The following is a 19,180-nucleotide window of genomic DNA, read 5'->3' on the forward strand; positions in this document are numbered from 1 at the left end:
ATGGATTCATAATATCAAATATTTAAAAATTTTCAATCTAATGTTTCAAAACGTAGCTAGGCAAATGTGAATATAAAATATAACGGAATATTTCAACTTTTTTTAAATATATCTTTGTATCGAAAACAATCATATAAAAGTTTATCAATTTTCATATTGATATGATTCTAGTTTGAATTAAAACGGCATGAAGCAAATTTTTTTCTTTTTCCTATTTATTTATAGCAAGCCAAGTAGGTGACTTTTTTTGAAAAGCTAACACCATTTCGAGTATTCTTCGTTTTATTCTAAATCGATTAAGTCAACTCTCGCACTTTAATTCGAGTCCCTACTTTTCAATTATTTTTTCTAATTCGAACGGCTGAAAAGTTGTTTAAAAATAATGCTTTGTACTGAAGAATCCGAGCTTTTGTTCTCGATACACCTATGTCAGAATTAATGTAATCCGCAAAATACCAGCTCTTTTTTAGTAGAATTCATGATATTCATGACGTAATGTTTTCTACGAAAAGACCCCGGTTTTTGCCAGTAGTGGCAAATTTTATACAACTTTTGTTTAGTTTAAATTTGTCACTACGGGCTAAAACCGGGGTATTTCCGTAAAAAACATTACGTCTTGAGTGTCATTAATTTCAAACGCGTATCAAGATTTAAAAAATCATTAAAAAGGAAATATACAGTAATCGGATGGTTTGAGATATTTGGCCTGCAGAAACCTTCTACGGTCCTGAGTAAAACCTCTAAGTATTTTGGTCAAACGATTTTCCAAAGTCAGTCGAGATATCACAATTTGAAATTTCTGAAAATGGGTTCTCACATGGTTTTTACGTTCAAGTCTTCGACATGCAAAACAATCAAATAATAAGATTTCAAAATCAACGTAATTTCTATCTTTTTAATGTATAGAATTTTATAAAAAATACAATAATTTTTACTAAAAGTTCGTACTAATATTAATGATGAATGAAGATGGGAAATGAATACGCCTATCAACCCTTAAAAGAGGATTGGATCCGAGCTTAGGCATGAGTCAATTTTTGCCAAACAAACATCGAGCTAAGACCCAAGTTACGGAGAGATTTGCAACGATCTAACGGCTGATGAAATAATCAAAACATTGAGCTTACTAAATAGGAATTCGGCAACTTAGCAAAAACAAAGCAAAATACCCTGGTAAACTTTTCTCTGATCCTATTGTAACATTAAGGGTTGTTAGGCGTAAATATTTTTATACAGTATCTATATAAATTATTATCATATAAACTGAAATTATGAAAAATAACAACCGAAGATTACTCCTTTAACCTGGTAGAGTCCAAAAACTATACTTTCATCTAAAGTCTGTCCAGATATAATTGGCAGTGGAAACAAGAATGCCTGTAACTTTTGATAGTCAAATATAATTATGGAATTTTTATTTGCTTGTTTCAGAGAATTAAAAGCGCTATATTTGAATGTATTTTTGGTTGAAAAATTCGCGATTTTTAGCGGTTAAATTTGCGATTGCAAAAATTGAGCTTTTTTTCTACTTATGCTATAACGGTCATTTTTACACCAGTGGTAGTTCAACGTTAGGTTAAGAATTTTTTTAAATTTCAAGGCGAACAGAAAAGTCCTTCGGAAGATATGGGACCCGAAATACCCCTTGGTAGCACTTTTCTGTGAAATATCGTATCTCCAACTTATTACTAAAAACGGGGGTTATGTTATCTTTTTTGAACAGTGCAATTAAAAGTTGGAAAATGTTAAGTGTTGGTGCATTGGTATTATTGCTATTGGTACCATTTATTATTTCGAAACGAAGTGAAATCACAGTATAATTGATTTTATTGAAAAGATAAGCATGAACTTATATTGCCTTTGTTATTTTTAAGTCTAAAGAACTTTGCTAGTTCCCAAAACACTAAACACAGTTTGGCTATGAGGTCATTAAAGAGATCGTAAAATGTTTTATGATCGAAAAACTGTTTTATCAATCATATCACTACCCCCGTTTTTAGTAATAAGTTGGAGATTCGATATTTCACAGAAAAGTGATACCAAGGGGTATTTCGGGTCCCATATCTTCCGAAGGACTTTTCTGTTTGCCTTTAAATTTAACAAACTTCTTAACCTAAGGTTGAACTACCACTGGTGTAAAAATGAACGTTATAGCATAGGTAGAAAAAAAGCTCAATTTTTGCAATCGCAAATTTAACCGCTAAAAATCGCGAATTTTTCAACCAAAAGTACATTCAAATATAGCGCTTTTGATTCTCTGAAACAAAAAAAAAAAAAAAAAAATTTCCATAATTATATTTGACTATCAAAAGTTAGAGGCATTCTTGTTTCCACTGCCAATTATATCTGGACAGACTTTAGTTTTCTAAGCGAAGTCGTGTTTGCTTTGTAGCCTATTATTTTCCTCTATTATATCCTCCAAAAACACTCTCAAGGGAGTCAGTTTAATTACGCTGACTTAGTTTCCATGTGGTAGCAAAGAAGAGTCCACATTTAAAGCGATTAGACTTTGAGAGAAACGATTACTCGAGAAATCGTCAAGAAGACTTCTATCTGTAGAATTCGCAGTCACATTCTAAAATTAGGTAAGAATCCAACAATATGTTTAGATTCGAAACCCTAAATTCAGTATCTTATTAGCAAACCTGGCGAAACGAGCAAAGCATAATGAAAGACATAGAAAATTAATCTGGTATCATATAATAAAATAACGTTTAATAAATCTTGATTTAAAAAATTGGTCATAAAAAGCCTTTACCGAGATAGAAAGAATACTGTCCAGAAGAGTTTCGTACAAAAAACGCAAAGAAAAATCAATGCTTTTAATTCTTAGTATGTACTAAACCACATAATACAGTTTGAAACAAAAACCCTTATATTGGATGCCAGCAGTAAAGCAATTCTTGGTAGAATGCCACGCTGTAAGAAACAATATGAATTGATACTTTTTCCGGCAATAAACCGAAGCGAGTATCAACAAATACCAATCAAAGGTGAATAGAAAAAAATATGGAAAAATACTAACTTAACTAAATTATTACTAAATTAAACTAAATTATATTAAATGTTGAAAATGCAGAACTTTGAACCAAAATCGTAGACCACGCACATACAAAAAAGTGGGATGAGCTGGAGTTTTTATAAGATACTTCACTAATTGGTCATTTGAAGTGATAGAGATGACGCGTTCTTTAGAAAAAGTAACAAAATTGTTTTATTACTGGTTAACGACCAACCAAATCAAATAAGAGCTTGTAAAAACTCCAGATTGTCCCAAAAAAGTACAGTATCATTTTTGAAATGAAGTAAGAAGAAAAAAATAAACAGTCTATACGGACCCTAAAGTTTGAGTACTTATTATTTTTCAAGAAATGTAACGAGGCCTTAAACACACAGATTCCTTTCATAAAACACTAGATGGCGCTTCTCTCTGGTGATGTGAAATTTTGTGTCAACTTAAGTAAGCCACGTTTTTGCTCATGAGATGCCTTTATATTTTAATGCCGTTGTAGTGCCAGCAATAAGAAAACAGGTTATCTTATGGTCTAAGATGGCTCATTATTTTACTTTAAGGTCAAGATCCTGGAAGCGGTAGAGTAACTCCATTTAGTGTCTAAATCAGTCATCAGTGCATCAACGACCCTTAACAAACCAACCAAAAAATTAATAATTCCCTTGATATGTAGCCAACGGCCCGTGCATAGGGAAGAAATAAAGTTCTTTACGTAACTGCGTAACTATAGATGAGATTTGACGCTTGTGGTGTGAAGCACGTTGTCCCGTTTGTGATTTCTTCGTAGAGACGATTGCGTTGACACGTGTTAGCATACGTACCACGTCCATTTTGTGCGCATGCTTACGGAACACTTCACAAATGGATTGAATAAACCTGAGAAAAAAAGAGTTAAAAATAATGATATATTAACGTTAACTGCAGAGCCCTTTTTAGAAGCCAAAAAAATTGACCTCTTGGAATTTTATAAAAAGTTTGACATTCAGAGGCTCGACGCGTATAGTAAGTTCCAAAAATACAATAAAACATGCAAAAGTTTCTATATAAAAAGTTATGGCCCTTTGAAGTACCACTGTTATTTTGACCAAATGAATGTGTTAATTGGGTTCATTTCACTTCACTGAAATCATAAACGGTTGGTGTTTACTATTATGTTTTCTAATATCCGAACAGCCTAATTGTTTCATGCATTTTACCCGTGTGATCTGAAGGCCGAAAGAACATCTGCCAAGCTTAAAGGTATCTGTTCGGTTTAACGGCTTTGTGATTGACTAATTTTTAAAAGAATCGCGTAATTTACTTAAGACAATTAAGCCCCCGAGGAAAATGACACACAACCAATTTGATGTTGTGTTAGGGTCGTATTCCTCTTCTTTGAGATTCTTGGCCTATCGTTGAGTTATGTAAAAATAGTGCGTTTGAGTTTCTGTCTGAGAAAATGACACCTATTTTGTTTGTACAACTTTCCTTTTGTGTTAAACATTTTCGGACGAGGACATTTGCCCGTTCACTTTTGGAGCATCACGAGTGATTCATGAAATCTTTAAAACAACTGACGCGTGTTATTAAAAGCGTCAAAAACGTATTAGAGTTAGAATAGTTCATCTAATGTTTCCAGCTCACCCAAATAGAGACTTATACGTATGCGTAATTTATCGTTCTTTAAACCGCTAGTCGTTAAATAGCGTTAAGTACAAAAATTAATGAATGTAGGGGTGGTAGTCACTGACCAACGTCGGGGTTTGGGACGGCAAAATAGTTAGGATTAGGGCTTATTGTTCTTTATGTCGCTTTTTAATAGTGATTTGTCGTTCTTTTTAGATTGTCTGGAAACGTTAGATGAACATTCTCTTAGAAACTCACCAAGATCCTCTTTGAGAATTTCGCCACGAATAATATCCAGGTACCGTTGAATAAGCGTATAAGAAATCTGCTTCTGATGGTAGTGTTATATCATTCCCTTCACTCGCTGGCCCGTCTGTCTCCATTACCTCGTCTGGTGTAATTGAATCCATATAATCTGAGCCTGGGAGAACGAGACAAAAACAGAAATTAATTTGAAAGGATGAAGGGTCATGTAGGTAAAATAATTCGTAAACAAGTGATCAATAGAAAACATTGAATTCAAAATAAACATAAAACAGTGGTCATAAAGCAAAGTTTTCATCAAAGTCAGAAATGGACTTTGCAAACAAATCTGGCCAGATTCTTCATGTTTTGCAGAATTTTGTTGAATTTGGAGACGGAAAAGCCTCTGAAACCCAGACCTGATAGGCAAATGAGGCAAATATAGAAACTTTGTGCCTCAGTCATCCTATAATCAGGAGTAGCTGATTCCCAGGTCATCGAGGTACAAAAGTAATGATGGAATTGATAAAAAAATCTGACAAAGAAAAAATCTCACAATTCGGATAACGAAAACCATTTGAAAACAATGGGAAAACAATCATTAAGAAGAGGTGAAAAATGAAAAAGTCATACCTTGACACGCCTGGAAAAAGAACAATTTCGGTTTTCCTGATAAATTCGTTCCGTGGAAGAATGACGTAATCTCCCGAATCTCAATCGTACCATCTGTACCGTAAATCACACCTTCTTGTCCGTGACTTAGTATACAACAAGTTAGACACGATACTCCGGAATAGTCTTTGTGTGCGGCCTGTTTGAAAACTTTCCGCATTTCGTAGACGGAGAGATTACTGTGAGCTTCTACGAGGAATCCCATCTCTTGGAAGAGTTCCGTAATAGCAGCACCATCTACATCCGTTCCGTTACGTGGATAGTTTTCCATACCTGTATATGAGGGAATACAAGAATTTGAGGCCTGGATTCAGTATTAGCTGTATACACGGCTTGCAAAATCATACCAATGCAGTCAAAACATGTGATTACTCGAAAAAGTTCACGTGATCTTATTCCTATGTTACTTGCTTTACAACTTACAGCTGATATCTTTATTAGTGTCAATAAATTCGAACAAATCGGAAATAGATGTAATGTAACAAACACATAAATATTTCGAGTAAAACGTGATTTTGTCTTTAGACTTTAATTTTACAACCTGTGTATTACCATAACATGACTCGATAAGAGATATTGATAATCTGAGTCCTTACCTGAAGACGGCAAAAAGTGTTTGTTGTTGACCAAAATGAAATGACCGCGCGGTGTTGACTGCATGGCGTAGCATTCCTTCAGGTCAATAGGAGCTTCTATAAAGCTTGAAGGTGACAGAGGAACACGTTCATCCCCTTCAGAGGTGGACGAAGTTTTGGTCTTCTTTTTACCGCTACCACCGAACAAACTTGGTCGGCCGTCTGTCTCCGTTTCTGAAAAGAAAGATAAATAAAATCTTACTATCAAGCATGTTTTTTTTTCAATGTGAGGTATGTCTGTGAAAGAAAAAAGCTAAAAATTTTAAGTATCCCGTTTCGGTTTTCTTCTAAAGCTATAGAGGTGTTTCATGTTTGGTTATTTTCGCTATTATTGAATTTAATAATCCATTATTGAAATTAGTATTATTGAAGCAAAGGTTCAAAACTTTTCATATCGAACGTATGCTTCCAGTTTGGCAAAAATTACGTAACTTAACAAAACAAGAAAAACCTGTTAATTTTCGCCATTATGAAAGCAAATGTTCGAATAGGAAGATTCGATGCACAATTCGAACGTTTGCTTCCATAATGGCGGAAATTACGCAACTTAAGAAAACAAGAAAAAGCTCCATAGAACGGTTTCAACATCCATATTTTTATCTCACACGCTTTCTCTCTACGGTTTGAACAGCCACTTAATTTTTTTTTTCCGGCGGGTCAATCTTTAAGCACATACCAGGAGGAGTATCAACCGTGTCTTTTGTTGGTTTTTCATCATCAGGGTTTTGTTCTTTCAAAGGTAATTGTCTTGGTGGACCATCAGTTCTATCGTCTTCCATTTTTGTTTTGTCTGGAATGAAATCAACGGATATGTAAGATAGTGTGTGGGCTATGGAATACTACTCTCTGGTACCTAATATCCCCCTCCCCCGATAATTAATTTTTCTAAAATTTTCCACCCAGGACATTCTTATTCCAACCCCCCCCCCGGCTATTAGGTACCCGAGAGTAGAGTACTATTTATTCTTTTAACACTGAGAATCTAGAAATGATTGCAACAATAAAGTGATAAAGCACATTGGCTATACCAGGCTACTCAAAGGAAACTTGGTTGAAACTTTCTGTTGGAGCTTCTAAAGCTCAACCCAAGCCTTAGACAAAATTCATGAGTTTAGCGGCAATGGAAATTGGAAAAAACCTTAGCTGCGAAAACTTTTTAAACAAAATTCCAATATGTTCAATGTCAACGATCGTACTTTGAAATGCTTATTGACATCAAAGAAGCTAAATCTTAAAATCTAATTCATTCAAACAGTGGTTGACTTACTTGAGGTAACCATCTTTATTTTAAAACGCAGTACAATTTTCAAATACATACGAAAGGTTGAAACTTTTATAAGACCTTTCACGAGATCTTATCTTAATTTGGTAAGTTTTTAAGAATGTTAAGTACCTTTTTAATTTAGTCTGACTAAGAGCTTCGTAGAATTTTGAAATCAAAATAACATTCGAAAGTAAGCATTAATTCAAAACTGCGCAAAAATGATGAGTTTTTCCATGTTTTTGAAATTCAAAGAATTTTAGATTTTATAACATTGTCACCTCAGTTGTCACTTCCCCTTTGGAAATTCTAACTAAAATAATTTAACGCCTGAATACCAGGCGATTCCAGGGGTAATCCATTGGGACTTCCCTTTTTACTTCAATGGAGTTCGGAGTCTCCTTCCTTGGAACAGAAAGAGTCTTGCTAAACCCATTTTCTGGAGAAGCCGAAATTTTTTTCAAAATTATTTCATCACAATCTGAAAACTAGAAGTTTGAGAAACTAAGACAAAATCAAAATATATTGCAAAATAATTTGTTAGAATCAATTTAAATCATTAAAAATGTTTCTAAAACTTTTTGACTGAAAAGATTAAGCAGCACCATACTATCAATATACTGAAGCACAAAAAAGTCATTTCCATGAATTCGAATTTGAAAATTCCCTTTCAGTCAAGCATTAGACAGCAGAAAACATGCCAGAGCATCAATATTTTAAAAGAGAATTTTTTTCAAGCTTAAGTATGTTACTTTGAATGACGTTTGCTTTAATAAAAGTGTAATGTTTTTCACAAAGTATTTTGATAATGTTTGTTTCCATAAGAGTAAGAAAGGTTAAGCATTTGTCATTAAAAGAAGTCTCAAATTTCAACAAATCACAACAAGTCAGTACATTATTTTACTTTGAAAATCTCCTGAAATAAATATCAGATCTTTAAAATCTAGATTATTACTCAATTATACAGTACCCGATTCAATGTTTTGCCAAAACTGGTTTAGAGGACTTTATGATTGAGAATTTGTACCCACTATTTACGACAAAACTAATTCTTTTTTTATTTCACGAGATTTCAGGGTGACTTTGTCACATACTCAAATCCTCTCTAACCTTTACAAATACTACTTGCACCTTTTACAAAAATAAACCATACAAAAAACTACTTTCACAACACAAAAAAAAGAATATTACCTGAACAATAGAATCTTGACAAAAGACTTTGAACAAGAATGAAAAACATGATATATCAATTTTATATAGCCGATGCCTGCTAACCAACCAAAAAAACTATTATCTCAAAATATAAAATTCTGTAACACAAAACACATGAGAATGATGATCGAATACACAGTAGAGAAACTTTTTTCTTCCATTTGTTAATGAAGAAAAAATATCAAGAATTTTATCATGAACATCAGGAAGTGATCTCATGCTGAGCTACCTTAGACCTTTTTCTGAAAGTATAGACAAATATTTTCTTCACAAAAATGAAGAAAAAATATCAACTGTATTAAAAAATGTTCCCTTTGATTTGATACAAATTATTAAATCAAGAAAACAACCGAAAAGGTCCTCTAAGTAGGTATAAAAGGCCAATTATAGAATTATTTAGACAAAAAGAAATGTACTTTTTATGTAATTTTCCTCCTGAGACTATTGTGCTAGTTTTTAGATCCTTTATTACAGAAACATCCTTTAAGTGAACAGGAAAAGTAAACGAAAGAAATATAAAAGATGATACAAAATAATATATATCGAAAAAGAGTAATCATAGAATGCTGAGGGGTCCAGCCCAAAGCTTTTTCAGGGGGGGGCTAAAGAAATTTGAAAAACGTAGCTCCCACCTTCACAAAGCAAAATGTCGAAGAAACTTTGCATGTAAATTCTCAATTTTATTGCCCTGCTGGCAAAATTTTTTTAAGAGGGGTCCAAACCTTCTCCCCAACTTAGATTTTAACATAATTTTAAATATTTGTAACCTATTAGCTCTGCCTCCAGCTCTATCACAACATTCAACACCCAGAATTTTCTAAAACATACAGCCCCTAATCGAGTATTCTATGGTAATGATGAATCAACAAGATATCAAGAAGCCTACCTGTCTCTTCTGAAGACACTTTGCTTTCCTCATCACCATACAATGCTGGATCCCCACCAAGTATCTTATATAATTTCAATATTCTTAATTCTTTTGCAGTTTCAATGAATTTTGCAAAAGCTTTTGGTCCCCTTCTTGGCAAAATATCCAACAGCCTCTCCTTTTGTCTCAAGTCTTTTTCCTCTAATGAAATCATTTCATTCTCATTTTTCGATAGGATACCAAGTTCATGAAGTTTTGAAGCAACATTGGGTGCATCAAAGTCTATAAGACATATTTCTCTGCGATTTGAACGCAAGAACTCACGATCTCTACTATCCATTACTACTGCAATCAATACCAATAATTTGTTTACTTTTTCTGAAATAAATTTAAGTATTCAAAATTGAATTCAGAGGAATCGTAATATGAAACAAGCTTTTGTTTAAAAATACATTTGAGTAACTTTCAATATGAACTTAACCAAAAAAGAAATAAAACATAAATATCTTTTTAAATTAGACAGATTTCATCTCTACAAATGTGTACATCAAAATCAAAGTTCAGTAGTAAAATGAAAACTTATATACAAATAGGTATCTATGACTCACATAGAAGAAGAATTTATAGATTAATGAATGCAAAGTCAACACTAAGATTAAACCTACACACTCTTTTTTATATGTAAGTAGATAATTATAAAAAAAAGAAAATAACACAGTGTGTTGATTTACAAAAAAACAAGTGGAAGAAAGCGGGAATTTGATGCAAGAGTTAGATTGTCAACAAAGCACTGTAAAAAACCATTGAATAAAAGGAGAACTTTTTTCAAATCTTAAATATTTTCATTTTAAAGAATTGGTGCAAAAAAGTGAAACATGGAAAAGTTTCATTTTTTATTGGTTAAAAATCGAAAAAGGGGATTTTAGACAGGTACGTGCCGGGAAGTATCTTATCCATTTGGTGGACTAACTTTCTTGGGGTTTTTCTTGTTCCTTATGGTAATAAGAATATTTTAAGCTTCTGGGCCACCTGGATTTCTCACCTGGGTATCCATAATGGCGGATTTTTGGTCATGTGTGTGACCCCCGTAGGCAAAACTGAAAATTCTTCCAACCCAAATATAGGCATATCATATATCAATCGATCGGAAATTTGATACTGATTAATTTTGAGATACAAAGTTGGGTCTGAAAACTTTTCTATCTCGAGATATAAATCACTTTCGTTTTCTCAGGTTTGGCTGCAGTTGTAGGCGGGCTTTCATGGAGTGAGGCAATTCTTTTAGTCATATCTCAAGAAATATGCTTTTAAACATATCAAAACTTCATGTGCTCCTAGAAAAGGCATTAAAAATTGTTTGTGCAAATTTTCAATAAGTTTGCAGTAAAAATGTGTATTTTACAGACCAGAGTACAATTTCCTTACCATTGAGAAAAGATCTTTTTCTCTCAAAATTGGCCTTTTTGTCTGAAATGAATGAGCGAAATGTTTCCCAATAGGGTTTAGAACCAATCACTTCTTCGTAATCTCACTCAGAGGGGTACTTAGGAACAAGTAAGGGCTAAATGTATCCGGTCAGCACTTTATAAGTATGATTTATGGTAAGACATGATCCCAAAAACAGTGAAATTTCCAAATAATTAATGAAAAATTCTCTCTCATTGCATCTCAACATTAAACGCGAACCTTCTGTTCCTTAGATTGACTAATGCAAAGAATTATGAATAATGTAAATCGTTACAGTGTGTATTTTACAGACCAGATTTAAGTGCTTCTAGGAGCTTGTCTTGTTCTAAAACGCTTTAGATTACTACAGAAATACCTGAACTTGAGAATTTACTGAGTTAATCCGTCAAAATTCGCCAATTCCTTTATCTTTATTGTTCATGCATGAAACGAGATTTAGAGGGCTTAGAATCTGTGTTGTCTGTAGGGCCAAAAAACGTCGGCATAATATGGCTTCGAGAGGCGATAATCCTAGGCTATTGTAGGAAGCCTAGTGATGGAGCCATATTTGTGAACCTGCTTGGGGCTATTCTGGTTACTGTTACAATTATAAGAGGCGTATAATGGTCCAATGCATCATTGTGTATCCGCTTTAACTACATGAATACAACACAATGCCTTCAGCTAGTCAGACTGTAGGAATTTTAACTTAAAGCGCTTTAAAGAAGCTATTGCCATATAAAATAATGCTTTAAGCTACATGTCCAAAATATCCCCGTTTTCTTACAAAAATCTAAGTATAATATTAAGAAATCTTGATTTTAAAATTCTTATTTGTTTCGGAGATGGCTTGCTGATGGTGATCCCATTTTCCTTTCCCCTCATGAGAATCATCTGGTCTCTGTGGCTTTGTCAGAACATGAACAAACGACTGGACATCCTTCTCCTTGGCAAGCACTGCTAGCTTCGTTGCCGCCTCGTTAAAACATAAAATGAAACAATAGGTATTGATGATCTACCTTGGGAATACCTTGCTAACAACGTCAAAACTTATACAAAGTCTCTGTTGTTCTACTCTTCTCCAGTCTTTTATCTATATCATAACAAAGATAACAGATGCGAAATCATCGTCATTTTTCAAAACTCCGATGAAATAATATCGAGTATATAGGATTGAGAGTATAGGATTCAAATTATGATATTCTTATGAAACAGGCTCACAACTTTGGCATACTTTTTTTTCAAGTCAATAAAAAAACTAATAGCGCGTCGTCGTGCAAACGTCACGATTATTACTTCTCTCATTTGAGATGACTTGGAGTTTTTACAAGATACTTCACTAATTGGTCATTTAAAGTGATAGAGATGACGCTTTCTTTAGAAAAAGTAATAAGATTCTTTTATTACATCTTAACGACCAACCAAATCAAATAAGAGCTTGTAAAAACTCCAGCTTGTCCCTCTCATTTGACCAAAATTCAATCCCACAATCCTTTTTTGTTTTAATTCAAAAGTCGTGAAATTCATTACTTTTTCTTTGTAATTGAGTGTAATTTGCGTGCAAGCATAATTGACGCAAAGGTTGACGGGATTGAATTTCGGTCAAACAGAAAAATCAATGTCTTTTTTTAGATTCCATAGTGTGCAGAGGGGTCTGAACCCCCCCATTAATATTTCATCCCCCCCTATAAAGGTATCCCCCCTATTTTTAAAATTTTTTGATCCCGCACGATTTACAGGGGTCCGAGCCCCCAGCATATAATTTGTACTCCCAGTATTGGGGAAGAATTTTGATGAATGAAATATATTTTTCAGTGTGAATTCGTACCAATAGTCAATGAACTTGAAAAATAAACAGTAAACTAATAATTTTTTAACCAAAAAGTTACTATCCCCCCCATTTTTATTTGACCCCCCCCTATAAGCTCAAACCCCCCATTTTAACTGGAAAATTGCCCATCCCCCCCTATAAAGCCTTCCTTGAAAACTCGGATCCCCCCCTTAAAAAAGGGGGGGGTTCATACTACGGTATGCTATTGGAATGACAAAAGTGATTCAAAAGTATACACGCAGTTGAAATTCTCCATTTCAGCGTATAAAAAAAATTGAAAATAATTATTTTGTGACTTGAGAGTAACTAGCCGTATGCGCAGCGTCGCACGCTGCGTTTCCCACTATACATCTAAAAAAAACCCAACGGAAGAAAGATAGCTGCTGATTGATGATAAGATTTTGATTTTATAAAAGAAAGGAGAAAAAAGTTCAACGCCATGAAGAGGAGGCTTTGTAGAGCTTTGTTAGATTTTCGAAAGCTTTTTATAAAACGTTGTAAACACACACGTTTTAGCATATTAATATATAGATTTTCAAACTATCAAGCGGCAACGAAGCTCGCTTCAAAGACACAATGGAAGATAGACGTCCAGTTATGATTTATCCCATGTGAAGGCGCAGTAGTGTACCAAGTATTGACCGTCGTCTAGGAGATCAGGACTAACTCCATATCGGTGCTGTGTTTCACTTAATGAAAAGTAAATGCTACTTTGCTAGGATCAACCCATACCATGTGATGGTCGTAGGGTGGACAGAAACTCTACAGGCCGTTCAGTGACTGTGCGACAAATCTGTGCTAGTGTCTAGCAAGCTTGCAAGAAATAAAAACTTTGGGGCTTTGCTCTTTTTTAGGAAAATAATTCAAAGTCTGATGTCTGGCGCATACAAAGCTATCCAGGCTTAGTGGTCTCAAAGCCAGACTAATTTCGAGTAATTTCATCAAAATTTTATGCTTATGTAGCTACGCAGTTCTGGAAGTAGTAAGCACTTCTCGAAGTCTCAAAGATAGGCTACACAGATTTCTCGTTACATGCATGAATAATAAAGATATAGGAATTAGAGGATCTTGACGGATTTTACTCAGTAAAATTCTCCAGCTCGGGTTTTTCCGTGGTAAGTCTAAACATTTTAGGGCAATATAACCACCTAGAAGCACTTAATTCTGGTCTGTATACACACAGCGATTTACATGTATTCTTGATTCTTTGCATGTGTCAAACTAAAGAATAAGGTTCAACTTTGTTTAATGTCGAAATACAATGAGAGACTTTGTCAAATATTTGAGTAATAGCTTGGAAGTTTCACCGTTTTTTGGATCAAATCTTACCAAAAAAACATGCTTATAAAGTGCTAACCAGACACATTTAGCCCTTATATATTCCCCAGGTACCTCTCTGAGTATAATATGAAGAATCGAGTGGCTCTAAACCTTAGTAAGCATCATTTCACTAATTCATTTCAGACAAAAAGACAAATTTTGAGAGAAAAAGATCTTTTTTCGACGGTAAGAAAATTGTACTCTGGTCTGTTTAATACACATTTTTTCTGCAAAATTTTTGAAAATTTGCACAAACAATTTTTAATGCCTTTTCTAGGAGAAATATAATTGAGGAGACATCAATAAAGTTTAGCACGAGTTTAGCCCCTCCCCACGCAGTTACTACAAAACAGTATGTGTAATAAGTGCCTTTTCAGCACTTTTTTTTAGGACCACCACCCATTACAGTTACTACACCTGGGTAGTAACTGTTTTCAGAAAAAGAATTTAGGCACCACCCTTGCTGTTTGCATTTACTACACCAGACATCTTCAGACAAGTCTTCAACATCAAAGTCGACAAGTCCATTTCTGTCCATTTCTCTAACTTGCAACAACAGAAAAGCCAAAAAGTTTTCAAAAAACGACACAGGATTGACACAGAACTGACCAATGGAATTGCGGTATATGGCTCAATGTCATGGTTTAACAAAACTCTTACCAAAAGAGACGCACTGTCCGCGCAATAAGTCACCACCCAAAACAGCAGCAACCTACTATACTTTTAAGACATTTTTCTTTGTAAAAGAACACTTAAAAACACTACAATGACTTCTAAGTTGTAGCGATAAAGTTTTATCGCTAATTTTCTATTGCAAATTTTGTTATTGTTATCGATAAGTTTCTATCACTAAATTGCAGCCATCGGAACGAAGCGCACCAGACCGTTCTAGGGCCCCTTTAGCAGTCCGTCACAATGAGCGATATTTCGATCCCACAGAAGCGCTTCAAAACACCAGCTTTTTTCAAGTTTTGTCTCGTCCCAAACGCTTCAATCTTGCGTAGGCTTAGGGGTCAAGACTAGAACCCACAATATGAGACATTTGCCTGACCAAAAAAAAATCATCATCGTCAATTTTGTTAATTGTCAGAATCGTTTACTCATTTTAAAAATGAAGTTTGAGTGACACAAAAATCGCGCGATAAAACAAAGCACTAGAAAAACGCCCACTGAAAATTGAAACTAGAATTTATTGAATATTTCACTAATGAAGTATCAAACTTTTTGTTTTTTGTAATTATCATAAATTCATAGTTTTTAAATACTATTTTTTGAAAGTCAAAGGACAATTAAAGTGAATTTAAGATGATTGGGTGGATATTGGGCGGACGGGCGTTTTTGAACGTTCCGAGATTGGAAATTAGACGAGAGTAAAAGACGGGGGTATTTTAGTATGTAATATTAAATTCTTTTTTATTTTATTTTTATTTTTTGCGAATGCACAGGAATGCAAAATGAATTTTTTGATTTTTGAATTAAGGAAACATAATGTAATATATTATATTTGATTGTCAAAGCCAAAATATATTTTTTTACTTTACAAATGATCTGCGGTGTTGTTTCGTCACTTACCCCGGGATTGTTTTAGTAGACACTTTGGTCACGTGAATAAAAACACGCGTATATGTTGAACACGACCAGACGTTACTAATCGATAAAATTGATTATCAATTAAAATTTATAGTTAATCGATAATTAATTGATTGATTAAATATCGATTAAAAACGATAGTATAGTCTAGACCCGACTGTGGACTGACCGAACAGTCACGGAAATCCTTGCATTTGCACGGGGTGTGTATTTGCAACAGTTTCAACGATTTTTTCCGACCCTGTGCAAATGAGCTAGAACGTGTAAGGCAAAATGCGCAAAAATTAACAAATCTCAACTTTAAAATGAAAATGGCATAAAACAAAGACGAATGGCATTTTCATTTTCTCTTTAGCAGGCTAGCTCTAAAGCTATAAAACAGCATCTAATAACATGAAAACCAGAATATGATTCTTCAATGGGAATCAAAACTATAAAGTGCACTTGCAAACATCAATTTGTCAGATCTAGCATAGGGTACAAAGTCCAAGCATGCGTTTCCCATAATTTTAGTATGAAGAGTTAGGAAAAACTATTGATTTCGCTAATGTAAACAAATATTTTCATTCATTTTTTTCTCCAAGAGAGACAGAAAAAATTCTCTTCTTGAACAAAGGGCAAGTGTTGCTATTGTTTGCAGTATTACCTATAATTTTGAGCAAGTGTACGGGCCCAAATTATAATAGATCAATATTCTATGATTGGATATAATTTAGATTATTGATAAGTGTAAGGAAGCGATCAATTTTAGATTTATATCCAAATATAGTAACAGTTTTTGAATATTGATTTAATATTGACAAAAGAATAAAGTGCAAGATGTTGTTATAGACAGAGTCTATGGATAAAATACACTAAGAATAAACTGAAACATAAAAATGTACACATAAAGACTGATACTTGTATATGTAAGACGGTTCCCATTTAAGGTTCACCCTTATTAGGGTTCCCACTTAGGTTCCCTCATCCCACTTTTCTGGTATGCCTATTTTTATATCTACTCTTGAATTTTAACAATCACATAAAGGACTTTAAATAAAAAACAATTACAAAAGAAAGAAAAAAATGAAGAAAATCCATTGTGTATACAAAGAGTTATATAATTTAGTTTGTTTTTTGTGGATAGGGAAATTCCATGGGGAAGTTCCCTGACATTAAGGGAAGGAGTATCTTTACATTGGCAGAAGAGGGCACAGCTGTGTTAGATCATTTAACCCCCTTTTTCTTTTGTTTTCCTGTTTAAGTAAAGGTTTTTTTTATTTTTTTCTTCTTTCAGTTACATCAAAATGCCTCGAAAATGTCAATATGAAAATTGCGTAATCAGAGAACGTATGTCTCGCTCATTATAAAAAGGCCGAGACAAACTTTCAATAATTGGATTGTAACATCGAGTTAAGTCTCTTTTGTTAAGTCACCAGGGGGTAAATAAAACAGACCTTAATACATTTATCGTTCGTTTCAACTTGACCATTTGTTTAAAACTCAGCCTCCTAAATATTTGGGGTAGGTAAAATATGTACAAAGAAATTCATACTTTTCCAACCCGGCCAATCTTTAAAAAAGAAGCGAACAATAAAATGTAATTACCCTTTCCAAATAAACCTCTTCGGTGGCGAGCGTAGTCTACTCTGACGTAATTGTACAATTTATGTAATGGGAGTTTGACATAGTAATGTAATGTTGTTTGGGGAATTATGAAGTTCTCTGGGATTTCGATTGCATTTATTCAGGTTGATTTTTTATGACTTCTAATGGTACTTTTTCTAACGAGTTTGATTACTCTGTTCTCACACTTATGTCTTTTTTTTCGCGTCCTTTTCCGTGATTACTTTTATTTATATTTTTAAAGACAGGTAAGAAGGCATATTGATGTAACTGTCTTTTTTGAAGGTCGGAGGTGAAAAACTAAATAAAAGTTTTTGAAATCTCTATTTTATTTTTTATTTTTTTTGGCAAAAATAACGTCGGCGGGTCGGCGGATCCGTAAACCAGTAAATAAAAAAGTATTTGCCTAAGCCTTTTTAGAAAATTTTTGTCTACGGGTTTTAAAATTTAGATCTGTGCATTTTTTTATGATCAAGTGTAACATTTTTCCACTCTGTGTAAATGCAACGGTCGCAGTGATCGAGTGTATTTGTGCGGGGTTTTTTCGTCACTTTTGTTTCCGACCCGTTGAATTTGCCGCATGTCGAACCCTGTGCAAATGCAAGGATTTCCGTGACTGCCGAAATTGCAATTTACATAAATTATTGTGGAAGTGAACGCTTAAGACCAATGTTTGGGAAATTAAAAAGACAACTTTTGTAAGGATGTTGAGTTTTGTTTATATATATATATAATGCATCGGCCCCTTTCATTATTTGAACGGCCTTAGTTAGCGGTAAAAAGAGACCGGTCCATTAGAGGCCAAAGAGGAACGGTAATTAGACCAAGCGGACTTTTGCGTTTCCCGTGAAAGGCCAAAGTACGCTCCGCGCAACACAGAGAGCAGTTTTAAAATTCGATTGGAAAAAAAAGTTAAAAAAAGACAGAGAAAATGGCAATTTTTCTCAATTATCTAAATAAAAAAGCAAGAGCAACAACTCGCTCGACAATTGCCTTTTATAATAAACACCCAACTGTTTGTGAAATGAAAACTGTACCTGTACATAAAAAAAAAGTTTAATTGAATATTACAATGACTGGACAGGAAACTTTTAGATGAATTGAAGACAGAAGAAAGACACCAAACCAGGGCCCAATTTGAATTTCGCCATGTTTGTTTTTATTTGCTGTTCGCGTCCGCACAAGTTATAACCCTCCGCCGGAGGCTTTTTGTTTTGACGCCCTCCTTCACATGTGAATCTTTTTTCCTGGAATTATAACGTAGCAAACAACCGCCCAACCCGCCCGCCTTCATGCATAAAGCAACTTCACCAAGAGCACGAAATGGATTTTAATCCCGGATTCTAATGAATGAAAAACTGTAAATCTCGACCACATGGACGTAAACATGAGCGGCAGCTGAAGAAAAAAGTATCGATTTTTAATGACTAGAGATTTGATCAATAATAAATATGACGGCGCGGGCAATACACAGAACAGACAGAGAAGACAAGCTTATAGCCCGGGGGGGGGGGGGCACTGGGTTTGCAGACTGACGGTATGTGCGGGCCAAAAATTGGCTTTTAAAATTGCACCCTTACAGTGCAGCAAAAATCAGTGAAAATCGTACCCTTAGAGTGCATTTTCCCCCAAATTTTCGATCCCTTTTGTGCAAAAAATTGTCAAAATTCTAGCATTTTTGGTCAAAATATCTAGATTTTTCAAGAATTTTCTGAAATTTCTATCCTTACAGTGCATCTCTAGTTTTTCCGACCCTTACAGTGCATTTTAAACATATTGGAAAAGGTACCCTTAGCACCCGCACATACCCGTCGGTCCTTTTGCCCAGCTGCCCCCCCCCCCCCGGGGCTTATAGTAAAAGCTTAAAATAAATCTTGGC

General features: G+C 34.3%; 1 protein-coding gene across 1 annotated transcript; it reads right to left on the reverse strand.

The window, feature by feature from the left end:
- Positions 1–875: 875 nt before the first annotated feature.
- Positions 876–9,883, reverse strand: LOC136813177 (caspase-3-like). The gene is made up of 6 exons (XM_067069708.1): positions 9,528–9,883; positions 6,845–6,958; positions 6,130–6,342; positions 5,495–5,806; positions 4,877–5,039; positions 876–3,889 (listed from the first exon to the last, which is right to left on the reverse strand). Exons 1-6 carry the CDS (start codon positions 9,847–9,849, stop codon positions 3,664–3,666), a joined length of 1,350 nt encoding a protein of 449 aa, XP_066925809.1. The 5' UTR covers positions 9,850–9,883; the 3' UTR covers positions 876–3,663.
- Positions 9,884–19,180: the final 9,297 nt, after the last annotated feature.

Source organism: Clytia hemisphaerica, unplaced genomic scaffold (assembly GCF_902728285.1).
Source record: "Clytia hemisphaerica strain Z4C2 unplaced genomic scaffold, Clytia hemisphaerica genome assembly, whole genome shotgun sequence".
Lineage (NCBI taxonomy): Eukaryota > Metazoa > Cnidaria > Hydrozoa > Leptothecata > Clytiidae > Clytia > Clytia hemisphaerica.

Bases quoted from the DNA above. Each gene is read 5' to 3' on its own strand.
- LOC136813177 (XM_067069708.1), bottom strand. From the start codon at position 9,849: ATGGATAGTAGAGATCGTGAGTTCTTGCGTTCAAATCGCAGAGAAATA. The intron at 6,959-9,527 runs GTAGGCTTCTTG...ATTTCATTCCAG, and splicing joins AGTGTCTTCAGAAGAGACAG to ACAAAACAAAAATGGAAGAC. The intron at 5,040-5,494 runs GTATGACTTTTT...TCGTTCTCCCAG, and splicing joins CTTTTTCCAGGCGTGTCAAG to GCTCAGATTATATGGATTCA.